The sequence below is a fragment of the Piliocolobus tephrosceles genome, chromosome 20 (genome assembly GCF_002776525.5).
Source record: "Piliocolobus tephrosceles isolate RC106 chromosome 20, ASM277652v3, whole genome shotgun sequence".
Lineage (NCBI taxonomy): Eukaryota > Metazoa > Chordata > Mammalia > Primates > Cercopithecidae > Piliocolobus > Piliocolobus tephrosceles.
Window position 1 is genome coordinate 1,096,950 of NC_045453.1, and position 21,950 is coordinate 1,118,899.

The 21,950-nt window shown below is 44.4% G+C and overlaps 1 protein-coding gene across 10 annotated transcripts in view; it reads right to left on the bottom strand.

Moving 5' to 3' along the window:
- Positions 1–917: 917 nt before the first annotated feature.
- The window catches only part of PTPRA (protein tyrosine phosphatase receptor type A), a 148,515-nt gene continuing 127,482 nt past the window's right edge, over positions 918–21,950 (bottom strand). For all 10 annotated transcript variants that reach the window (XM_026455219.1, XM_026455217.1, XM_026455213.1 and 7 more), the window contains 8 exons: positions 17,327–17,417; positions 15,050–15,126; positions 7,916–7,952; positions 5,895–5,992; positions 4,278–4,397; positions 3,476–3,642; positions 2,849–2,984; positions 918–1,202 (listed from right to left, as the gene is read on the bottom strand). In XM_026455219.1, the coding sequence (XP_026311004.1) occupies positions 933–1,202; positions 2,849–2,984; positions 3,476–3,642; positions 4,278–4,397; positions 5,895–5,992; positions 7,916–7,952; positions 15,050–15,126; positions 17,327–17,417 (996 nt within the window). In that variant the 3' untranslated portion in view covers positions 918–932. The remainder of the gene's footprint in view (positions 1,203–2,848; positions 2,985–3,475; positions 3,643–4,277; positions 4,398–5,894; positions 5,993–7,915; positions 7,953–15,049; positions 15,127–17,326; positions 17,418–21,950) is intronic.

The window sequence follows — 21,950 nt, forward strand, 5'->3', positions numbered from 1 at the left end:
AGCCAGGCTGGTCTTGAACTCCTGACCTCAGGTGATCTGCCTGACTCGGCCTCCCAAAGTGCTGGGATTACAGGCATGAGCCACCACGCCTGGCAGAAGAACCCACATCTTGACAGGATCCCAAGGAAATCTGTGCACATGCTATATTTGAGAAGAACTTCTCTAAGGAAAGTGGTCCTCCCCACCCCAACCCAGAATCTCTTGCTTCTGAGAGAGCACTTTTTTTTTGGAGATGGAGTCTCGCTCTGTTGCCCAGGCTGGAGTGCAGTGGCACAATTTTGGCTCACTGCAACCTCTGCCTTCCAGGTTCAAGCGATTATCTCGCCTCAGCCTCCCGAGTAGCTGGGACTATAGGCATGTGCCATCATGCCTGGCTACTTTTTGTATTTTTAGTAGAGATGGGGTTTCACCATATTGGCCACGGTGGTCTCGAACTCCTGACCTCGTGATCCATCTGTCTCAGCCTCCCAAAGTGCTGGGATTACAGGGGTGAGCCACTGTGCCCGGCCTGGGAGAGCACTTTTACTGATGACAGTGTGACATATGCCTTAGGTGTGTTGGGAACCATTGTCTAGTGGCATATAGGAGCTATCAGTGATCTAAGGTCCAGAGGCCAAATGTGGTCTGCTGCTTGCAAATAAAGTTTTATAAAACAGCTATACTCATTATGTTTACCTATTGAGTATGGCTGCCTTTGTGTTACAAAGACAGCACTAAGTAGCTGGACAGAAACCACGTGGCCTGCAAAGCCAAAATATTTATTATCTGGCCCTTACAGAAAAAACTGCTCTTGCTGTATATCATACTCACCTCGGAGGGTTGGGGGCCTTAAAATACTGTTGCCTGCTTCTCCCTACTCAAACACAAATGAAGTGATTCCAACGTGCAGGATGAGCTGAGAATTACTAGATTATGAGGAAAGGACCACCTCCTTAACCACTGGCATGCCTCACAAGGGGATTCACTGTTGGCAAATGCATAGTCAGGCATCCCATGTTCCACAGATTACAAGGATCTTTCAATCTGAAGGAGGTTATCCAGCTCCAATTTACCTTAAATTCCTCCTCTAATCCATTGTTGCTGGTTCCTGGGATTTTGTTGTAAATTTTCTGCAGGTGGGTTTCTAGAGAGGTCACTTCCAGTTCTGTATCTCCATAGAGATAATGCTCCAGAAGGGCTTGGTATATGAAGACATACTGCATCTGAAACACGAATGACACACAAGTTCTTGCTTACATACAACATAGTTCTCATGCCAGATCACCCGCTCCCACCCCCACTTCACTCCAGTCCATTTCTCCTTTGATCCTAGCAGGAATAAAATGACTTCCTCTTATTATCCCAATTTAGTGAAGTGGGACTTGAAATGCAGGAGTCCCTGTGGGGCTGCTTAACTTGGGAAGAAGGGTCCAGGTCTACCTTGGGGGTGGTGGACGCCTGGAGAGAAAGACAAACTCAATTCCTCCTCATTCTGAGAGTGCAGATTTAATAGTCTGAAGGGGCTGTCAGAAACTGGAGACACCCAAAGTCTCCGATAGTCTGGTCCCTGCCTCTCTCCTGGTGCTATGCCCCAACTGCAGAGCCAGTCTCACTGCTACTCCCAGATGTGGCTGAGCTTCATCATGTCTCTGGGCACTGGCTCTTTCAGCTGCCTGTTCCCTAATCCTTTAAGTCCAGGAACCTGTCATCTGCCTTCCTGACTCTCCCAGGCATGAAACCACAACCTCCTCTGTGCTCAGTTTCTTTGAATACATAATTTATAAGAGCCCTTCATCGCTTCAAGGGGGCCAGCCCCTCCACACCTGTGGGTGTTTCTTGTCAGGTGGGACAAGAGATTGAGAAAAGAAATAAGACACAAAGTGTAGAGAAAGAACAGTGGGCCAGGGGACCCGCGCTGGCACTGGTCTCTGAGTTCCCTCAGTATTTACTGATCACTACCTCTACCATCTCAGTGAAGGGGATGTGGCAGGACTATAGGGTAATGGTGGGCAGAGGGTCAGCAGAAAAACATGTGAGCAAAGGACTCTGTGTCATAAATAAGTTTAAGGAAAGGTGTTGTGCCTCAATGTGCACGTAGGCCAGATTTATGTCTGACTTTACACAAACATCTCGGTGCAGTAAAAAGCAGTATTGCCGCCAGCATGTCTCACTTCCAGCCATAAGGCGGTTTTCTCCTATCCCAGTAAATAGAACGTATGATCGGGTTTTACACCAAGACATTCCATTCCCAGGGAGGAGCAGGAGACAGATGCCTTCCTCTTATCTCAACTGCAAAGAGGCCTTCCTCTTTCACTAATCCTCCTCAGCAGAGACCCTTCATGGGTGTCGGGCTGGGGGACGTTCAGGTCTTTCCCTTCCCATGAAGCCATATCTCAGGCTGTCTCAGTGGGGAGAAACCTTGGACAATACCCAGGCTTTCTTGGGCAGAGGTCCCTGCAGCCTTCCACAGTGCATCAAGACTGGGTACTCGAGACTGGAGAATGGCGATGACTTTTACCAGGCATACTGCTTGCAAACACATTTTTAACAAAGCACATCCTGCACTGCCCTAAATCCATTAAACCTTGAGTCAATATAGCACGTGTTTCTGTGAGCGCAGGGTTGGGGCTAGGGTTACAGATTAACAGCATTTCAAGGCAGAATAATTTTTCTTAGTACAGAATAAAATGGAGTGTCTATGTCTTCCTTTTTCTACACAGACACAGTAACAGTCTGATCTATCTTTCTTTCCCCCACAATCACACTGTATTGTAATCATTTATAATAACCTGTGAGTCTGAATCCTCAATGTGGGCAGATGTTTTAGTCCTGGAACCCCCCACCCTCACCTGACCCACAGATCACTCACATCCGTTTGCACCATCTGGCAGCGCTGTGCCCGGATCCGGCTCACAAAGCCATACACGTCCACCTTCCGTTCTGTATGCATCATGTCCAGCATGGCATCAATGACGACAAAGGTACCTGTACGCCCTACACCTGCACTGTAGCCAGAAAGCAGGGGGTTATAGCGATGGCTGCTCTGCCTTGTGGGAGCAGATAAGGGAGGGGCAACACAGGCGGGGGCTCTTCCTTCAGGGTCTAAATCCTAATTCTGAATGGGGTAGAGCTGGGACTCTCCAGGAGCCAACAACTCCAGATGTCCTGAATCCTGACCTCCAGCTATTAGGACGAAGCATTTTGATACTTAGAAGGGTCCGAAGGCTGCAAATATACATGGCCAGCACTTGACCTAGCCTTTTGGCTTCATAGCAGGGTCTCCCAACTCCTAATCTTGGAGGACTGCCCTACCCTCCTTCCTCAAGTCATATTCTCCACCCTGCACTAGAACTTGGAGTCTGGCTGTTGCGCTGGTGCCCCAGTAGGTCATCTACTCCGTGTCAGCCTCCTTAGCCAGGGCCCTTGTGCTATTCCCCTGCTCTGGCCATGGGGGCAAAATGTAGGGGTGGGGGGACAAGGGTCAGGCCACACTGACCTGCAGTGGACCACGATGGCCCCTGCATACTGAGGGTTACAGGCCTTCACCTTCTTGAGGAACTTGAGCATGCCGATCGGGGTAAAAGGCACCCCAAAGTCTGGCCAGCTGGTAAAGTGGAACTGAGTGATGAGGCGCTGTGGCTTTCTGTTGGTCATGTCGCCCACCTGTGAAGTGAGGAGATCCTGTGTGTTGGCTCTGATACCCAAGGGTGGGCAGTACCAGGGGAGGGAAGGTGACAGCTGTGGTTGTCAGTGACAATGGAAAAGTGAGTGTACCCAGGGGAGTTAGTTAACCACGGACACAAGATCCCACAACTAGTCAGTGGCAGGGTCAGAACTAAAATGCAGTGCTCCCAGCTAAGCCCTCTTTTCGCAGTACCACACTGCCCCTTGGCTGAAGGTGACCTTTGCTCAGGTCTCCAGGGTCGCCTGGAGGGCCGGGGCAGGCCCATCACATCCTTGACATCAGGAGTCTTTGGAGTAGGAAAGGAGGAGAAAGGTGAGTCAAGCACCTAGGAGACTGCACTGCCTCCTCGTACTCCCTTTGCAGTGCTTGGTCATATTTAAATGATCAGACTTCATCTCAACAGGTAATTTTTCATCAGTCATGAAAATACTGCTCCTTTAGCTTTGACAGAGAAGTTCCCCTGAGCCCAGATCTCTGGTTTCAGAATTCACATACTGCATTCTCAGCAACTCCTGACCACCCTGAGTAAGGGGGGATGACCCAGCCTGTTCCCTCTCTCTTAGTGGTCAGCAGATCCAACATAAGAACTGAGAAAGGACAGAGGAGACAGTACCTGCTGGATGCAGAACTTCCGTACTGTATAGTCTACCAGGACAGTGACATCCTCTACAGACACCCGAATATTCCCATAGGTCCAGCAGCCTTGGTCTGGCCAGTACTGGGCGCACTTGCACTGGGAAGAAAAAGACATGCGTTCCCTGACCTCAGAACTCCTGCCCATGGCAGATGTAAAGGGCCTGGAAGGAAGAGCCCACAAAGCCCAGATTAAAGTCCCCCAGAGGGCCCTTTGACCTCTTCTCTACCTCAGTCAGCTGCAAACTTACTTATTCAGATATGCCCTTTTCTCAAGTTCCTTAGCCGCCATCCATTGAGCACAGTTTCCTAATTTACACACAGCCCTAGTCCCATACTTCTCAATGTTTCCCACCCACACTCCCTTGGTTCAGGGTGAATCTGAAGCCATTTTACCTACAAAATCTGCACTTCCACAACATTTCAGGTCATGTTCTAGGAGAAAGCCTGTCTGAACCCCTCGAACCAGCAGCCTGCTATGAGGGAGCCACAAGGGTGGACTGATGCAGACTGCAAACCTGCCATGAGAGGCCTAGAGCGTTTACTGTTGCCTGGGCTTTGGATAGCTTCCAAGAGCCAGAGGTTTGGTTGGAAGAAACTAACCTAAAGCCCAGCCCTAGCAATGTCTTCCCACGCTACTGTGGAGCTGCTGATCATAACACCCGATACCCTAAGATCAAGGTGACTCAAGGGCCATCCTTGAGAAAGACTGTAATGAATAGGTATTCCTCTCTGGGGCTCAACGCCAGGACCCAGGATTGGCTCTGGTTGTGGCCCAGTGACAGAGCTGGTTAGGCCAGGCATGCACTTGGTAGCCACAAAAGGAAAAGGACCAGTTAGGAGGCTGCTTCCAGGATCAGGTCAAGGCCTCAAATTCCCTTTGGCTTGCAGGGTCTCAGTTCATAAAGCTTCCTCTGCTGATCCAGGATAAACCAAGGGCCTCAGCAGGTGGGGCAGAAAACCAGGGAAACAAGGGACTAGAGAAGCCAGGGGAAAAAAGCTCCTCTGTGGGCCGGGCACGGCGGCTCATGCCTATAATCTCAGCACTTTGGGAGGCTGAGATGGGTGGATCATGAGGTCAGGAGATCGAGACCATCCTGCCTAACACAGTGAAACCTCATCTCTACTAAAAAAATACAAAACACTAGTTGGGCGTGGTGGCGGACGCCTGCAGTCCCAGGTACTCGGGAGGCTGAGGCAGGAGAACGGCGTGAACCCGGGAGGTGGAGCTTGCAGTGAGCCGAGATGGCACCACTGCCCTTCAGCCTAGGCGACAGAGCGAGACTCCGTCTCAAAAAAAAAAAAAAAAAGCCCCTCTGTGGCTTTTCCTTAGCTGATGGCCCAAGTCAGTCTCTTTCAGGCTGTTTTGGAATTAGGGTGACTTGTTTGACTACCAAATACAGGGAATGTGCTCTAGGCACACACCTGAGGTTCACCTGAGGCTTCTAGGCCACAGCAAAGTCTGGTAGACTTCAGCCTGTGTCTTTCTGGATGAACCACTGGTACAGCACCCACAAAGGGTAGACAGCCACGCTTAAACTCAGAGCTTATATGCAGAGTGATCCCTCCACTGTTCACACCCAGTTTCTCCACTTACCTCCTTTCTCTCCTTCAGGTTGGTAACCATAACGATGGTGGCTGTGTTTTGTTCCCAGATCATCCTCCAGAAATCATTCACCGTTTCTTCTTTTGGTCCTAAAGTAGCCAAGAGCAAAAATGAAGAGAACATACACCAAGAAGAAAGATGCTGGGAGGCTGGGAACATTCATTCCTGACTTTTGGAAGCTTGTGCCCAAATGTCTCCAGCTAAATATCCAACTCATGTATCCATCCACCCCATTACTAATTGAGTATTTTCCATGTTTCTACCATGTATGTGCCAGACATTTCACTAGGATGGGGTTAGGGGGAAGGCTGTCTAAATATAAACAGAACACGAATGATATCTCCCAAGGATATTACAGTTGGGAATTAGAAATAATGACTGCTGACAGAATACCTACATTATGGACCTCACAGTGAGCTAAGTGCTTCATATGGCATTTACTCCTTCCTATTATGCTCTGAGGTGGGTGTCATCAGCCCCAGAAAGGTTGGATGACTTGTTCAGGCTAGAATTCAAAATTTACCTCCCATATAACCTTTTTCAGAAAGTCACTAGAAAATTCTAAACAAAAATGAGAGGCAAACAGAGGAAAATAAATGAGATCCAACACAGCAGAGAAGCTAACGGAATTCCCAGGGTACTGGTCTTAGAATGATAACTCTACCAGAGGATAGAGAGCAACCAATCCACAGTGCAACTGAAGAAAGAAGATTCTAGAAGAATCCCAAGATAAAAAAATTAAACCTCATGTATCTAAAGGTACTGAGAGAAGATATATATACCTGGTAAAGAGTTTGGGAGGAAAATCAGTGGTAGTTATATAAAAAACACAATGACTTTAAAAAAAGGGGAAAAAAACCTATACAAAAAATAACGTAATACTGTTTTGGCTATGAATATTTGTAAACTCATAATAATAATAAATATCACCTTAACCCCAAATTGTGATTTGACTCTTCTGGGAGAATGGGAGGATATATGGGTACACGTCTATCTGACTGAGGGGGAAGTGCTCTGTAAGGGGATCAGATGATGTCATCTACCATAAGAAGCTAATAGATAAAGTCTAAGCCGGGGCATTAGACTAAAAAAGTGAAAAGAAAAGGGAGGAGAACTTTGTTTTTATAAATCTTGTAGTCCCTAATCACTCTTTCTCTTGGGACAAAGTCTCGCTCTGTCACCCAGGCTGCAGTGCAGTAATGCAATCTCAGCTCACTGCAACCTCCGGCTCCCGGGTTCAAGTGATTCTTGTGCCTCAGCCTCCCAAGTAGCTGGGATCACAGGTGCGCGTCACAACGCCTGGCTAATTTTTAGTAGAGATGGGGTTTCACTATGTTGCCCACGCTGATCTTGAACTCCTGGGTGCAAATGATCCTCCTATCTTGGCCTCCCAAAGTGTTAGGATTACAGGCATGAGCCATCTTGCCTGGCCTCAGTTACTTTTTAATGCTGCAAACATCCACATATTTTTGCTAGGGTTCCAAGAGTGAAGACACTTGTCAGGACAGCAGGCCTGGAGATGTGTGTAGAACACCTAAGGGACATGGTGCTGGGTCCCTGCTCTGAGGGTTCCTAGACCACCTATCTGTGAATAATGGTGAAGCTTAGGCCCATGAGCTGGGGGAGAACCAGCCTGGACCCTGTGAGGTGGTTGATCCTCTCTGGAAACTGATTCCTAATTCGAACTCTGAGCAGCCTGGCTGGAACCTAAGGTTAACTAGCACCAAGGACAGAGGGCCTCATTAGACTGTGTTTTGTGTATATGGCCTTTTCCAGTCTTTTAAATACACATATACAAAAAGACTTATTTTAATGGATTCCAGGATACTAAGTCATCAAGATGAAGGCTGTTAGTTGTAAACATGTATGACAGATTATAATTCTTTCAGGTGGTAAAAATTATAGAAAAGCTACAGTATTCTGGTTAATCCATTCAGCAGTTGGGAGTAAAAACCCAAACCCATTATGGGATCATGGTTAAATCTAAGAGTAAAAAGTTGTCATTACTTTACCTTGTGCAGCAATGAATTTGTTCTTTTCTTGGTAGCCCTGGGGTGCGGGGAAGGAAAGAAAAAGAAAGAGAAAACCAAAAATGAATAGAAATGAAATTCTCCAGTCTGACTCCAACCAGTTAACAAAACCTGAAAAGGTTCAGGTACTTAACAAGGATAGCCAAGTCTAGATATTCCCAAGGGATTATCTTTGGAGCTAGGAATTACAGATTACAAAACTCAAATAGTCTAGGTAGTCTTCTCAAATCGAATTATAACATGTGGCGGCACTGCTTAACTAATTCAGAGTAATGAGAATGAGGCAAAGCCATTGATCTTATGTTATGTTCAAGGTAAAGATGAAATGTGGCTCTCTGGCTCCTGAGATGTCTCTAGATTCTGAAAGCTGAATCTCAGTGGGCTCTAGGTGGTAGCTACATTCCTACCGGTAAAAAGAAACATGTCTAAAGATCCTATATATTCTAGGCTGGGCGTGGTGGCTTATGCCTGTAATCCCAACACTTTGGGAGGCTGAGGTGGCAGATCACCTGAGGTTGGGAGTTTGAGACCAGCATGACCAACATGGAGAAACCCCATCTCTACTAAAAATACAAAATTAGCAGAGTATGGTGGTGCATGCCTATAATCTCAGCTACGCAGGAGGCTGAGGCAGGAGAATTGCTTGAACCCCGGATGCAGAGGTTGCAGTGAGATCACACCATTGCACTCCACAGCCTGGGCAACAAGAGTGAAATTCCGTCTCAAAAAAAAAAAAAAAAAAAAATCCTATATATTCTTAGACATCTAAAAATGAGTAAGGAAACTGGTTTCTCCTAAGGCTCTAGGCTGGAAGCCCACCTGCCAACTGTGCCACTGTCTCTTTTTCATCTCCTCCTGTGACCAGTGTTAGGTTAGCTGACCTATGTGTTTCCCAAACTACAAACCCCACTTTCCTCTGCCTTTCACCACTACTCCATGGTGCCTAGTTCCCTTCAAGATCCATGTGTGTGGTCTTAGTTCTCTATGCAAAAAGTTAAGTGGTTGCCAAAGGGGTAAGAATGGAGATTAATTGTATTTAGACACTGAAGTTCTTTTTGGGGTGAACAATGTGCTCTAAAACTAAGGGGACAACAGCTGGAGTACAAGGTTCTTCTTTTGAGGGGATGACAATGTTCTGAAATTGGTGATGGGCTGCATTTATCTGTGAATATACTAAAAAAACACTGAATTGTAAACTCTGGGTGAAATATATGGTATGTGAATTACATCTCAATAAAGTTGTTAGAAAATGTTCTAAAACATTTATGGTGATGGCTGCATAACTTGGTAAACTTACCAACAATCACTGAATTCTCACTTAAAATGGATGAATTTTATGTTTTATATATTATGCCTCGATAAAGTTAGGGGGAAAAAAGGGTTTGATAAGTGTTAACTAGCAGCCCACAAAAAGGATGCAACAACGGCCTCTGAATTTGCTTCAGCAAAGGATGCTGTCCTACATACTAAGCCCAAAGAAAATTTGTTCCTCTTTCCCACTGGATCTCTATCTGTACATAACACTGTTGGCTGCCAAACCCTTCCTGAGCCATGCTTTACTCTTTGCCTTCTCAGATGCTCTCTTCTCTTAAGTCTCCTTCCATCTCACCCATGGGCACCTGTTCAATGTGCCTGGCAGGGGCTGTGGGTGCAAGGGCTCTTTTCTTGCCCCACTCCTTTCTTTAATGACTTCCAAGTCCACAGCTCTAGAGTATTTCCTCTGAGCTCCATTTCAGTATGACCAACTGTATGCTGGATACATCTACATGGATATATCACCCTCCAGTCTCTCATATATAAATCAACCACCAATTCTTGCTAAATTCTACCTCCACGTAGTTTTCACTTCATTGCCGCTTCCTCATCAATCCTCATCATTTGTGACCTGCTATTGCAATAGCCCCCAACTGGCCTCTCCTAAATCCATGTTGTACATGATAGCCCCGGTGATCAATATGTAAATGTGGCCACACTACTCCTTGCCTTGAACACTTTTCAATGGTACCCCATGGCCTAGATAAATTCGTCAAAACCCCTCAGCTGTACTGAAAACTGGCAGACACTATAAGGTGGTTCACTTAGCACCCACTCCTGCTCCCTTCTAGCCTGACTATCTTACAGCTAAATTTCCCAGACTCCCTAGCAGCTTAGCAGTCCACGAGATCTAGCTTCTTCCTAGCAGATGCTCCCACACAGACTTTGGGTAGAAATGAGCAACATGAGATAATGACTGTGCTAGAAATCTGGTCTTTGGGCAAGCATAGTAGTAGGAGCATTCAGTTCTTCTGCAGCACTGTGCAGAGGTTTCACTAAGACAGTCACATGTTGCATACATCTATAGCTGCTCTGCTCTTTGCTAAGCAGCATCTAAGCTTGGCTCACTGGCCCTTCCACAGGTTTTGTAAGACACCTAGTATCTTATAATAAACCCCTTTCTGCTTAAAAGAGTGGATGAAAGGTACACTCTGTAGTCTGCAAGTAAGAACCCCAATGGACACACTTGACATCCACTACCTTTCAAGATCAAGTCTCATCTCCCACCACTTCCCATTTTATACCTTATAACCTAAGACTGCTATTTCTAGTCTCTGTGACTTCGCTCATGTTTCTCCTTTGCTTTGAAGTTTCTGCCCAACTTTCTTCTCCTGAACTCTGACTCACTCTTCAATAATGAGCTCTACTGGGTTACCAGGTTGGGCTGAATGTTTTTTCTCTGAACTCCACAGAACCTGGCAATACCTCCTTTGCACACGTAGCACATTACAGGAAACGACCTAACTATACTACTGTATAGTATATGAGGAATTACATCTTACCTGTGTAACCTTTAAGCCTACCCACAGTGCTTGGCACACAGCAGGTGCTCAAAAAATGTTGACTGAGTTTAATAAACTGTGAAATCCAAATCTGTAATCCCTGCTCCCCACTTATGGTTAACCACAGGTTTTTCCCTGCTTTTGTTCCCTCACTGAGTTCATAAGGTCCCCCATTTAGCTCTCTTCATCTAAACTCTGTCTACTAATAACTAATAACTATCTAATAACCATCAAGGCATTATGGGATGCCCTAGTGTAAGCTCTAACTAAACATGGTCAAGGGATAAGCCTATTTCTTTCTTTCTTTTTTTGAGACGGAGTCTGGCTCTGTAGCCCATGCTGGAGTGCAGTGGCCGGATCTCAGCTCACTGCAAGCTCCGCCCCTGGGCTTAAGCCATTCTCCTGCCTCAGCTTCCCGAGTATCTGGGACTACAGGCGCCCACCACCTCGCCCAGCTAGATTTTTGTATTTTTTAGTAGAGATGGGGTTTCAGTGTGTTAGCCAGGATGGTCTCGATCTCCTGACCTCGTGATCCGCCCGTCTTGGCCTCCCAAAGTGCTGGGATTACAGGCTTGAGCCACCGCGCCTGGCAAGCCTATTTCTTTCTACTGTGCCATTACCATGAAGAGATCCCAATCTCAGCTGCTTAACAGCCTTAACATACAATTAACTTTTGTCAATTTTCACCTTCAATGTGGGAAGGGACCAAACTGGTTACGGTGGCAGATGCTGCTGGTTACTAACTCAAAGCCATTCCTCCCTTTATTCTTTGCCATTAGAGCCACAATTTTGTTTGAACATTAACCTTTCACTGGCTTGAAAGGTGCCCATTCCCCAGGCTCAGAGGGGTAAATCATGATCATTCTCAAGGTCCTAGCCAGTGATTAGAGAGGGATGTGAACATATGATCCAATCCTGGCCTGCTGGTCCTGAGGATAGGGTGGTGGGGAGGATTCTGTGAAAAGCCTTCCTCCCTAACAGACAGAAAATCATAGGCAGATATGTTCCTCTTCTGTGCTGGATGCTGTGTTTATAAATAATGCTTGGGACTACTGCAGCCATCTTGTGACCACGAGACTGTTGACAGGGCTAAGGATAACTGAGTAGAAAGATGGAAGCACCTGGGTTTGTAAGGAAGTCACTGACCCATGGAATCAGCCAACTCAAGAACTTGTCTGCATTTGCTTTCATATTATGAGACAAATATATGTTCCCAGCTGGGCACGGTGGCTCACACCTGTAATCCCAGCACTTTGGGAGGCAGAGGCAAGTGGATCACTTGAGGCCCGGAGTTCAAGACCAGCCTGGCCAACATAGCGAAACACCGTCTCTACTAAAAACACAAAAAATTAGCTGGGCATGGTGGCACGTCTGTAATCCCGGCTACTCGGGAGGCTAAGGCATGAGAATCACTTGAGCCCAGGAGGCAGAGGTCGTAGTAAGCCAAGATCGCACCACTGCAATCCAGACTTGGTGTCGGGGTGAGACTGTCTCCAAAAAAAAAAAAAAAGTTCCCATCTAGACAACTTTTAGTTGAGTATTCTCTTACCTGCAGCCTGCAGCTGGACACACTAACTGATCTTGCGCTACTCTTCTGCGTAACATTAAAGTCAACCTATTCTACCTAATCTCTTCATCATGATCTTTGAAGTAAGTTCTAGGAATTCCTGCTGATTAATAGCCTTTCTCCATTTTCCTTATTGACTGCAGCAATTATTTGTCTAGTCAGGGTCCCTTTCCTTAAAACCACAAACATGTAAATATTAACGTTAAACATACATACAGGAACTTCAGCAAATTCACTCCAGTGAGAATGCCTGGACTGCCCCATTTTTGAAGTCCATCTAATAGCCTATTTTTTGGATACAACCTCCTGTTCTTTCATCTTTCTCCTTTTCTTATGCTGTTCTTTCGCTTTCTCAAGATCTCCAGTTCCTCAATCCTACCAGCTTTTCCTAGAATATTAGTTTATTCCTAACAACTTCCTGATGCTTTTCTTTTCTACTGAAACTGAAGCCCTTGGCTGACTACTTGAACCAGCAACTGACCTTCCCTTTTGTCTGAGTACCACATGTTCTCTGCATTTACCACCAATCCCAGGGTGCAGATGAAGAAAAAAAAAAAGAAAAAACAAATCATACAACTCAGCACCCCCCAACCCCCATCAATGACATCCCACTGTAGGTAGGCAGGCCCTCAGTGCAGCTAGACATGCCCTTCGCTTTCTCTCTTCAGTATCCTTTTCTCATGGACCTTAGAAGCTGTTTCAAACTTTCGCTGCTCTCATGTCACAGTCCCATCCCATTTGTTCAGTAGACAACCATGAAAACACAGGTGAGTTGCCTCAACTTGCTTTATCCACACCTGTGTCATCTCTGTCCATTCTGTCCTCTCCTTTAACACTCTCAGAGGAAGAAACAGCCCTTCTTATGTTCACACTAATCTCTCCATCAGCGTTCTTTTCTTTTTCTTGTGGTAAAATACAACATAAAATTTACGATTTTAGCCATTTTGACTTTTTTTTTTTTTTTTTTTGAGAAAGAGTCTCGCCCTGTTGCCCAGGCTTGGGCGCCAGGCCTGGGCGCCATCTGGGCTCACTGCAACCTCCGCCTTCCGGGTTCAAGCAATTCTCTGCCTCCGCCTCCCCTGTAGCTGGGATTACAGGCGCCTGCCACCATGCCCGACTAATTTTTGTATATATGTATTTTTTTTAGTAGAGACGGGGTTTCACCATCTTGGCCAGGTTGACCTCAAACTTCTGACCTCAAGTGATCCACCTGCCTTGGCCTCCCAAAGTGCTGGGATTACAGGTGTGAGCCACCATGCCTGGCCAATTTTAGCCATTTTAAGTGTACAGTTCTGTAGCATTAAGTATATTCACACTGTCGTGCAACCATCACCACCATCTATCTACAGAACTTTTTCATCTTCCCCAGCTGAAACTCTGTACCCACTCCTCATTCCTCCCTCCCCCAGCAACCACTATTCTACTTTCTGTCCTTATGAATTTGACTACTCTACATATGTATATATAGTCTATATTCTATATGTACAATCATACAATATTTGTCCTTTTGTGACTGGCTTATTTCACTTAGCATGGTGTCTTCCAGGTTCATCTACGTAGTAGTATGTATTAGAATTTCCTTCCTTTTAAAGGCTGAATAACATTCCACTGTATGCATGTACCACATTTAATTTATTCACTCATCCGTCAATGGACACTTGGAGTGCTTCCACCTTCTGGCTTTTATGACTAATGCTGCTATAAACATGCAAGCGGAAATTTTATCCAGTCTTCTCACGCATCTTGCATCAAGAGTCAGATTTGCTTTTGCCAGCTTTCCCTCTCTCTTTTTTCTGTTCAAATTCACTCTCTCTACAGGATCCTTCCCCAAAACCTATAAAACCTATTCTTATTTCTTTATGTGTTTTTTCAGGCTACTGGCAAAGACAAAACCAACCAAACAAAAACCTCAAATATCTCACACAGAATGTTCTATAAACATTCTCTAAATCATCTTTAAAAACCTTCTCTTAGTATCAACTCTTCCCTCAGGTCTTGGTTCGTATATGACTGACCAGATAGTCATATATATATACACACACATATATAATATATAACATAGCTGGTGTCATGTCAGGTATTCTTGTCCTATTCTCCCTTATTTTTACTGTTGAGGGCAAGGCCTGCTTTTATTTGTAATTAGAATCAGCTCAATAAAGGATTCACTGACTCTTACCATAAAATACATATTTAGATACAGATTTCTACATGGGAAACCTTAGGGAATGACAAGAGGGTAAATTTAAGAAAATGATCAAAATTATTTGACCATAAAAAAAAATTCAGTCACTTAAAAGAACCAGATTTGTCACGGAAAACATGAAATGACAAATATTTCTTTTTTTTTTTTTTTTTTTTGAGACGGAGTCTTGCTCTGTCACCCAGGCTGGAGTCAGTGGCCGGATCTCAGCTCACTGCAAGCTCCGCCTCCTGGGTTCACGCCATTCTCCTGCCTCAGCCTCCCGAGTAGCTGGGACTACAGGCGCCCGCCACCTCGCCTGGCTAGTTTTTTGTATTTTTAGTAGAGACGGGGTTTCACCGTGTTAGCCAGGATGGTCTCGATCTCCTGACCTCGTGATCCGCCCGTCTTGGCCTCCCAAAGTGCTGGGATCACAGGCTTGAGCCACTGCGCCTGGCCGATAAATATTTCTTTTAACACACAGCTGTGGAGGAGCCAAGAGATGGTGGCAATGGTCAGGCAGGGAAGTGAGGGGGAAAGCACCCACTCCTTACGTTGATGAATGAAGCATTGATGTAATCAGAATCTGGAACCCCTTCGACTGGTGTCAGGTGGACTCTAGAGTGGTCATCTAGGAAACAAACCACAATATTTCAGTAAAATCAAAATTTATTTCTCACAGAACCTGATGCAACCAGGACAGTTGAGACATCTGTGCTTATGTGCACTGACTCACACTTGTATAAAGATGCCACTCCAACAATATAACACTGCAAAAAACTGGGAATAACTTAACTACCATTAGGGGACTAGTTAAATAAATTAAGATACATCTACAATGTGGAATACTAGTAGCTGAGAAAAAGGAAAGTTTCTTGACAGATGAACTGACAATATATACTGTTAAAAGAGAGAAATGTGTACAGTATACCAATCATATTAAAAAATATGTATTATATACACACATACCCATACCCACACACATACACACATCCCCCTCCTCCAACATATGCACATAAATAAGAAGACAAAAAGCCGAGTACAGTGGGTCACGCCCATAATTCCAGCACATCGGGAGGCAGAGGCAGGTGGATCACTTGAGGTCAGGAGTTCCAGACCAGCCTGGCCAACATGATGAAACTCCGTCTCTACAAAAATACAAAATTAGCTGGGTGTGGTGTCTGGCATGTGCCTGTAGGTAGGTAGTCCCAGCTACTTGGGAGGCTGAGGCAGGAAAATGGCTTGAACCCAAGAGGTGGAGCCTGCAATGAGCTGAGATCGTGCCACTGCACTCCAGCCTGGGTGACAGAGTGAGAAAGAAAAAAGAAAAAGACAAAAGTATCTGTAAATGCATAGTGTAGTGGTCCTAATTTTTTGGTTCCATACTTGACTTATAAAAATGTGAGCAGGCATCTCTAATATATGCTCATTTATTGACAAATTATGCACATATGCTAATGTATTATGTACCCTGAAATATAACATTTTTAGGGTCTGGGTGTCATGGCTCATGCATGTAATCCCAATTCTTTGGGAGGTCAAAAGTGGGAGGATTGCTTGACGCCAAGAGTTTGAGACCAGGCTGGGCAACACAGCAAGACCCTGTGTCTAAAAAAAAAAATTAGCCAGGCATGGTGGCATGCACCTGCAGTTCTAGTTACTCAGCAGGCTGTGGCTGGAGGATTACTTGAGCCCAGAAATTCAAGGATACGTATCTACGATCACATCATTGCACCCCAGCTTGGGTGGCCCTGTCTCTAAAAGAATAAATGAAATAAAAAATTTAAAAGGATGAATTTTTAAAAAGCAAATATACTGGCTGGGCTCACTGGCTCATGCTTGTAATCCCAATACTTTGGGAGACTGAAGCAGGAGGACTGTTTGAGGCCAGGAGTTTCAGACCAGCCAAGGCAACACAGCAAGACCATCTCTATAAAAAGTAAAAAAATAAAACATTCACAGGTTCTGAGGATTAGGAAATTTTTTTTTTTGAAAAGCAAATATAAAAATCAAGTGAGGTTCAAACATCTTCCTCTCATATCTCATTAAATTATGCATATCTCATTCTGGATACCAAAGGCCTAGAAAAATGTCTGTTGGCTTATGGATCAACTGATTAGCAATGGCTAACTCTGGGAAAGGTTTATACAGAGAACTCTGCATTAGAATTTCTTTCAACGAATACCACAAAAAACCATTTCTACCACCACCATTACTCGCTGCTGTCTGATCCTAGTGAAGCTGGCTCTCCAGAACCTCCTAGAAACTTGAGGCCTGACACAAAAATCCTCCTGGATCATCCTAACTGACTGAGTATGCGGGATCCATAAAGCCTCTTTCAGACCAAAGTCTTCAACCTACTCTATTTATTTTAATTAATTAATTTACTTATTATTACTTATTTTATTTATTCTACTTTATTTTTTTGAGACAGTGTCTTGCCCTGTCACCCAGGCTAGAATGCAGTGACACGATCTTGAGTCACTGCAACCTCCGCCTCCCTGAGCTCAAGCGATCCTCCTACCTTAGCCTCCTGAGTAGCTGGAATGACAGACACACGACACTACACCTGGCTAAATTTTTAAGGTTTTTGTAGAGATGAGGTCTCACTATATTGCCCAGGCTAGTTTCAAACTCCTGGGCTCCAGTGATTCTCCCACCTTAGCCTTCCAAAGTTCTGGGATTACAGGCATGAGCGACTGAGTCCTGCCATGAACCCACTCTTGTTATCCACCCTGCTGCGCCCAACTGGAAGATTCTTTCCAACTTCAGAAAATCCCTCTAGAGATGTAATTTCAGGTTACATCCCAAGAAACACTAAAGGCACTCACAAGGCAAGATGTTTACATATCGATTTTTTTCCTTGTTTTCCTCCTTGGAAGCAGCCTCACAGGTGGCCTGGATAGGACATGCAGGGAGAGCCTGAAAGGTTAAGAGAAATTAGAGGAATTATTAGCAGGGATAAACATCAAACATGCAAACTGCTGCACCAAACCCTGACCCAGCAGCACATTCTACCTTTTTCCTGGGGAGAAAAACACGGGCCCAGGTTATGCAGCCTAACATAGAGAATGCACCTCTCCCCCTAAACAGCCATAAGCTCCTTAGAGTTCAATAACACAAGAATCCTCGGGGCGAGGGGGCGCAGAATGCCCTGTTATGTAAGTATAGCGTGCTCTTTACATGATTACTACGTGGTTAGGAGCCTGTCGTTATGATGTTAGGCCAAAATGGCCTACCCTTGTAAATAGGAATGGGGACATAACTGAAGGAATGGGCCATTTATCCTCATGCTAATTACCACCACGCAAAGATGATATGCATCTCAGAGTGAATCATACAGGAGGGTTCTGGATGGCCAGCTGATTTAATATCTTTCTAGGGATCTAAGGGGGTATGGTACCCCAGCCTCTAGCATCATGTGGCAAGGAGGCAAGGACTGGTGGGTGAGTGGGAGGGCATTCATTGGATGCAGCAGTTAAGAAGCAGAAGATTTGGGTGAGGTGACATTTAAATTTGCAGCAGTTTTGGAACAAATGTAAATTAGTTAGTGCAGGGAGGTTATCACAATGGTTTGACATGAGATAGTCTGGGTTTGTATGAACTTGAGCACATCTGTTTTCTAGGTCCAGTTTCCTCATCTGTAAAATTGGGGCGGGGTGAAGTGGCTCACGCCTGTAATCCCAGCACTCTGGGAGGCTGAGGAGGGTGGATCACCAGAGGTCAGGAGTTCAAGACCAGCCTGGCTAACAAGGAGAAACCCTGTCTCTACTAAAAAGACAAGAATTAGCCCGGCATGGTGGTGCACATCTGTAACCCCAGCTACTCAGGAGGCTGAGGCAGGAAATCGCTTGAATCCGGGAGGCGGAGGTTGCAGTGAGCCGAGATCACACCATTGCACTCCAGTCTAGGTGACAGAGCGAGACTCCGTCTCAAAAATAAATAATAAATAAACACATAAAATTGGAACAACAATATCTGCCGCACAAGGAGATAATCTCACGTGTGGCAAAGAATAAGTATTCAAATAAATGAGCTTTATGAGAGTGGGGAGCTAAATTTTATTATTTGATCTGTTCTCCTCTTGTATGTTTCATATATTCAAAATTAAGGATGAAAAAAGGAGCTGGGCGTGGTAGCTCACACCTGTAATCCCAGCACTTTGGGAGGTAGAGGTGGGAGGACTACTTGAGGCCAGAAGTTTGAGACCAGCCTGGGCAACACAGCAAGACCTCATCTCTACATTAAAAAAAAAAAAAAAATTAGCCAGGTATGGTGGTGCATGCCTGTAGTCCCAACTACTCAGGAGGCTGTAGTCCCAACTACTGGGAGGAACACTTCAGCCCAGGAGTTCAAGGCCATGATCACACCACTGCACTCCAGCCTGAGTGACACATACAGTGAGACTCTGACACTATAAAAACAAGTAAGAAAGCAAAAAGGGAGGTAGTTTAAAATTCCAACCCTAATTCCGAGCAAGTGACTTGGAAATACATTTTATGAGCCTTAAGAAAACTTTTTGAAAATACTTTTTGACCCAGTCACTTCATTTCTGAGAACATACCCTAAGGAAATAAAAATCTTTATGTCCTTATTATTTACTTCATCATTATTTAGAATGACCCAAAACTGAGAACAACCGTAGTATTCAGCAGTGGAGGAACAATTCATGCATTACTTTTCATTCATTCTTTCAACAAATATATATTTTGTACCTACCAGGCACTGGGCTACGTACAGAGCAAAGAGTGGGGAATCAAATATAAGTGCAGTTCTCACCCTCAAGGACAATATAAACTTGTGGGTGAAAAGCAGACATTAAACAAATAAAACAAATACATATATAATTATATACCAGCATGAATGCAATCAAAGAATAGAATGCTACTAGAGATGAAGTATCAGAAAGCGCCAAATCTGGATTACAGGTGGGTCTCTCTGAGGAAGGATGAGTGTAGAAAATAGTATTGCAGGCACAGAGAACAGCATCTGTGGTAACCCAGAGGTGGGAGAAGGTTTGGTTGTGTGAGGAACTGAAAATCAGTGCAGGTGTCACGCACAAGGTGAGGCTGGTGGGGATGGCAGGAGGAAGTAGGAAGAGATGAGCCTGGCAGTCAGATCATCCATTTCCAGGTAGGTCCTTAATAGGGAGTTCAAATTTTATGCTAAGTGCATGAGGAAATCATTGAAGGTTTTTAAAGTGTGATCCATCTTCCATGTTAAAGAATTACTTGTTATTACATGCAAAAATGGACTACAGAGAAGAACTGAAGCATGGAAAAATGATGATACATGGAAATGGATGCATTTGAGACATATTCTGGAATTAGAATTACTACATTTGGGCCAGGCGCGGTGGCCCACGCCTGTAATCCCAGCACTTTGGGAGGCCGAGGTGGGTGGATCACCTGAGGTCTGGTATTCGAGAGCAGCCAATCAACACGGTGAAACCCCATCTCTACTAAAAATACAAAAAATTAGCCGGGTGTGGTGGCACATGCCTGTAACCCCAGCTACTTGGGAGGCTGAGGTAGGAGAATCGTTTGAATCTGGGAGGCGGAGGTTGCAGTGATCCAAGACTGCACCATTGCACTCCAGACTGGGCAGAAAGAGCAAAACTCCATCTCAAAAAAAAAAAAAAAAAAAAAAAAATTTACTACATTCAGAGATGGAATGAAGGCAAAGTGGACTGGGAAGAGCAAGAGGCAGAAATGAATAATGAAGGTTTCTATCTTTGATAATAACAATAATAAAAAGATTGAATAAAGGAAATGCCAGCCCAAAAGGAACCAATTTTTGTCAGATAGAAGCAAGAGTTTTTTTGTTTTTATTTTTGGAGACAGGGTCTCACTCTGTCGCCCAGGCTGGAGTGCAGTGGCACCATCATAGCTCACTGCAGGCTCGAACTCTCGGGCTGGAAGTATCCTACTGCCTCAGCCTCCTAACTGGGACTACAGGCATAGCACCACCATGCTTGGTTAATTTTTCAATTTTTATTTTTGTAGAGGTGGATCTTGCTATGTTGACCAGGCTGGGAAGCAAGAGCTTTAAGAGAGAGCACATATATTTACTGGAAACCAGCATGACAGTGATAGGATAAATTAAAGTGAAAGACCCAAAGATAGGAAAATTAGGACCTCATAATCCATCTGCCCTCATCTACTCAAGAGATTTCCTTTCAGAATTAAAACCCTGGAGGTTCTGCATGTTAGTTTACTAACAGAGGCAATTACCCCTGAACCTATGCTGTGAATACATAAAAGGAAGAAAAGAGTTTCCTGGGCTGGACTCTTACACATGCAGTAGAGACCATTATTTTAGATCAGAAGTTCCCAATTCACCCACAGTTTGCATTCTCTTTCTTCACATAGATTTCCACAGGTTTCCACCCAAGTACAGGGCAGGATGAGATGTCAGTTTTTTAAGCCCTGATGGCTAATCCAGAGGAACTACTTTTCCTGCACATCTCTTCTCTAAAATGTAGAACAGAAGTAGGGACAGCAAGACTCTTGAAAACAGTCTTCAATACAAAAATGTCAGGAGTAACAAAGACTGCATCTCACAGCCCTATCAGCATCCCTAGCTCCTCCAGTCATGATAAAGAAACACTAGGTCTCCAGGTGGACTAAGGCTCCTAAAAAGAGTCAGGAAGAAATAGGAGCTATTGTTTAACAAGAGAGAAGAAAGGGCTTGCCCTGGAGAACACAGCGCTAGATGCAAAGGTTCGGAATGAAGAGCCTACGTCAGAGATGAAAACAAGGTGAATCCTATTCCTTTTGGTTTCTACTCTGAAACACTTAGCTCACAGAGTTAGGAAGGAGCAGCTAGAGCAGAAGCCTATAAAATGTTAAACTCTCTAGAAACACTAGGTGGCATCGAAGACCGTTTCATCTCTTGCTCAAGCCTTAATTGGAACCAGGGCTAAGTACTCATTAGCCTTTTTAAAAAGACATGTCAGTTAAAAAAAATGTATTTTTTCAAATTTGTTTTTTATTTTTTAAAAAGTATCCATCACATAATTTAACTTAGAAGTTCTCTTTGGGCTCCTCTTCTTATATCCTCTTCCTTCCCCTCTCACTGGTAAACCTGAACTTTTATATTCATCATTACATCGCTTTATTTGTATCTTGTATTTTTTGCATCCAAAACAATATATTATTATTGCTAGTTTTTGAGGAAAATGGAATCATGATTAAGTGGTGGTTGCTTTTTTTGTTTTTTGGCTCAACATTACGTTCCTAAGATTCATCCTGGATGTTTGCTTACTTCAGCTACTTTGTAGTGCTCCATTTGAGATCATGTCAAAATTTACTTATCCATTCTACTACTGATGAATATTTGGGTTGTTTACAGTTAATGGTCCTGCTTTGAGACAAATTTTTATATCTTCCTTGTGCATATGTGCAAGAATTTCAGGTACAGGTATCTTTAATCTTACCAGACAAAGCCAAATTG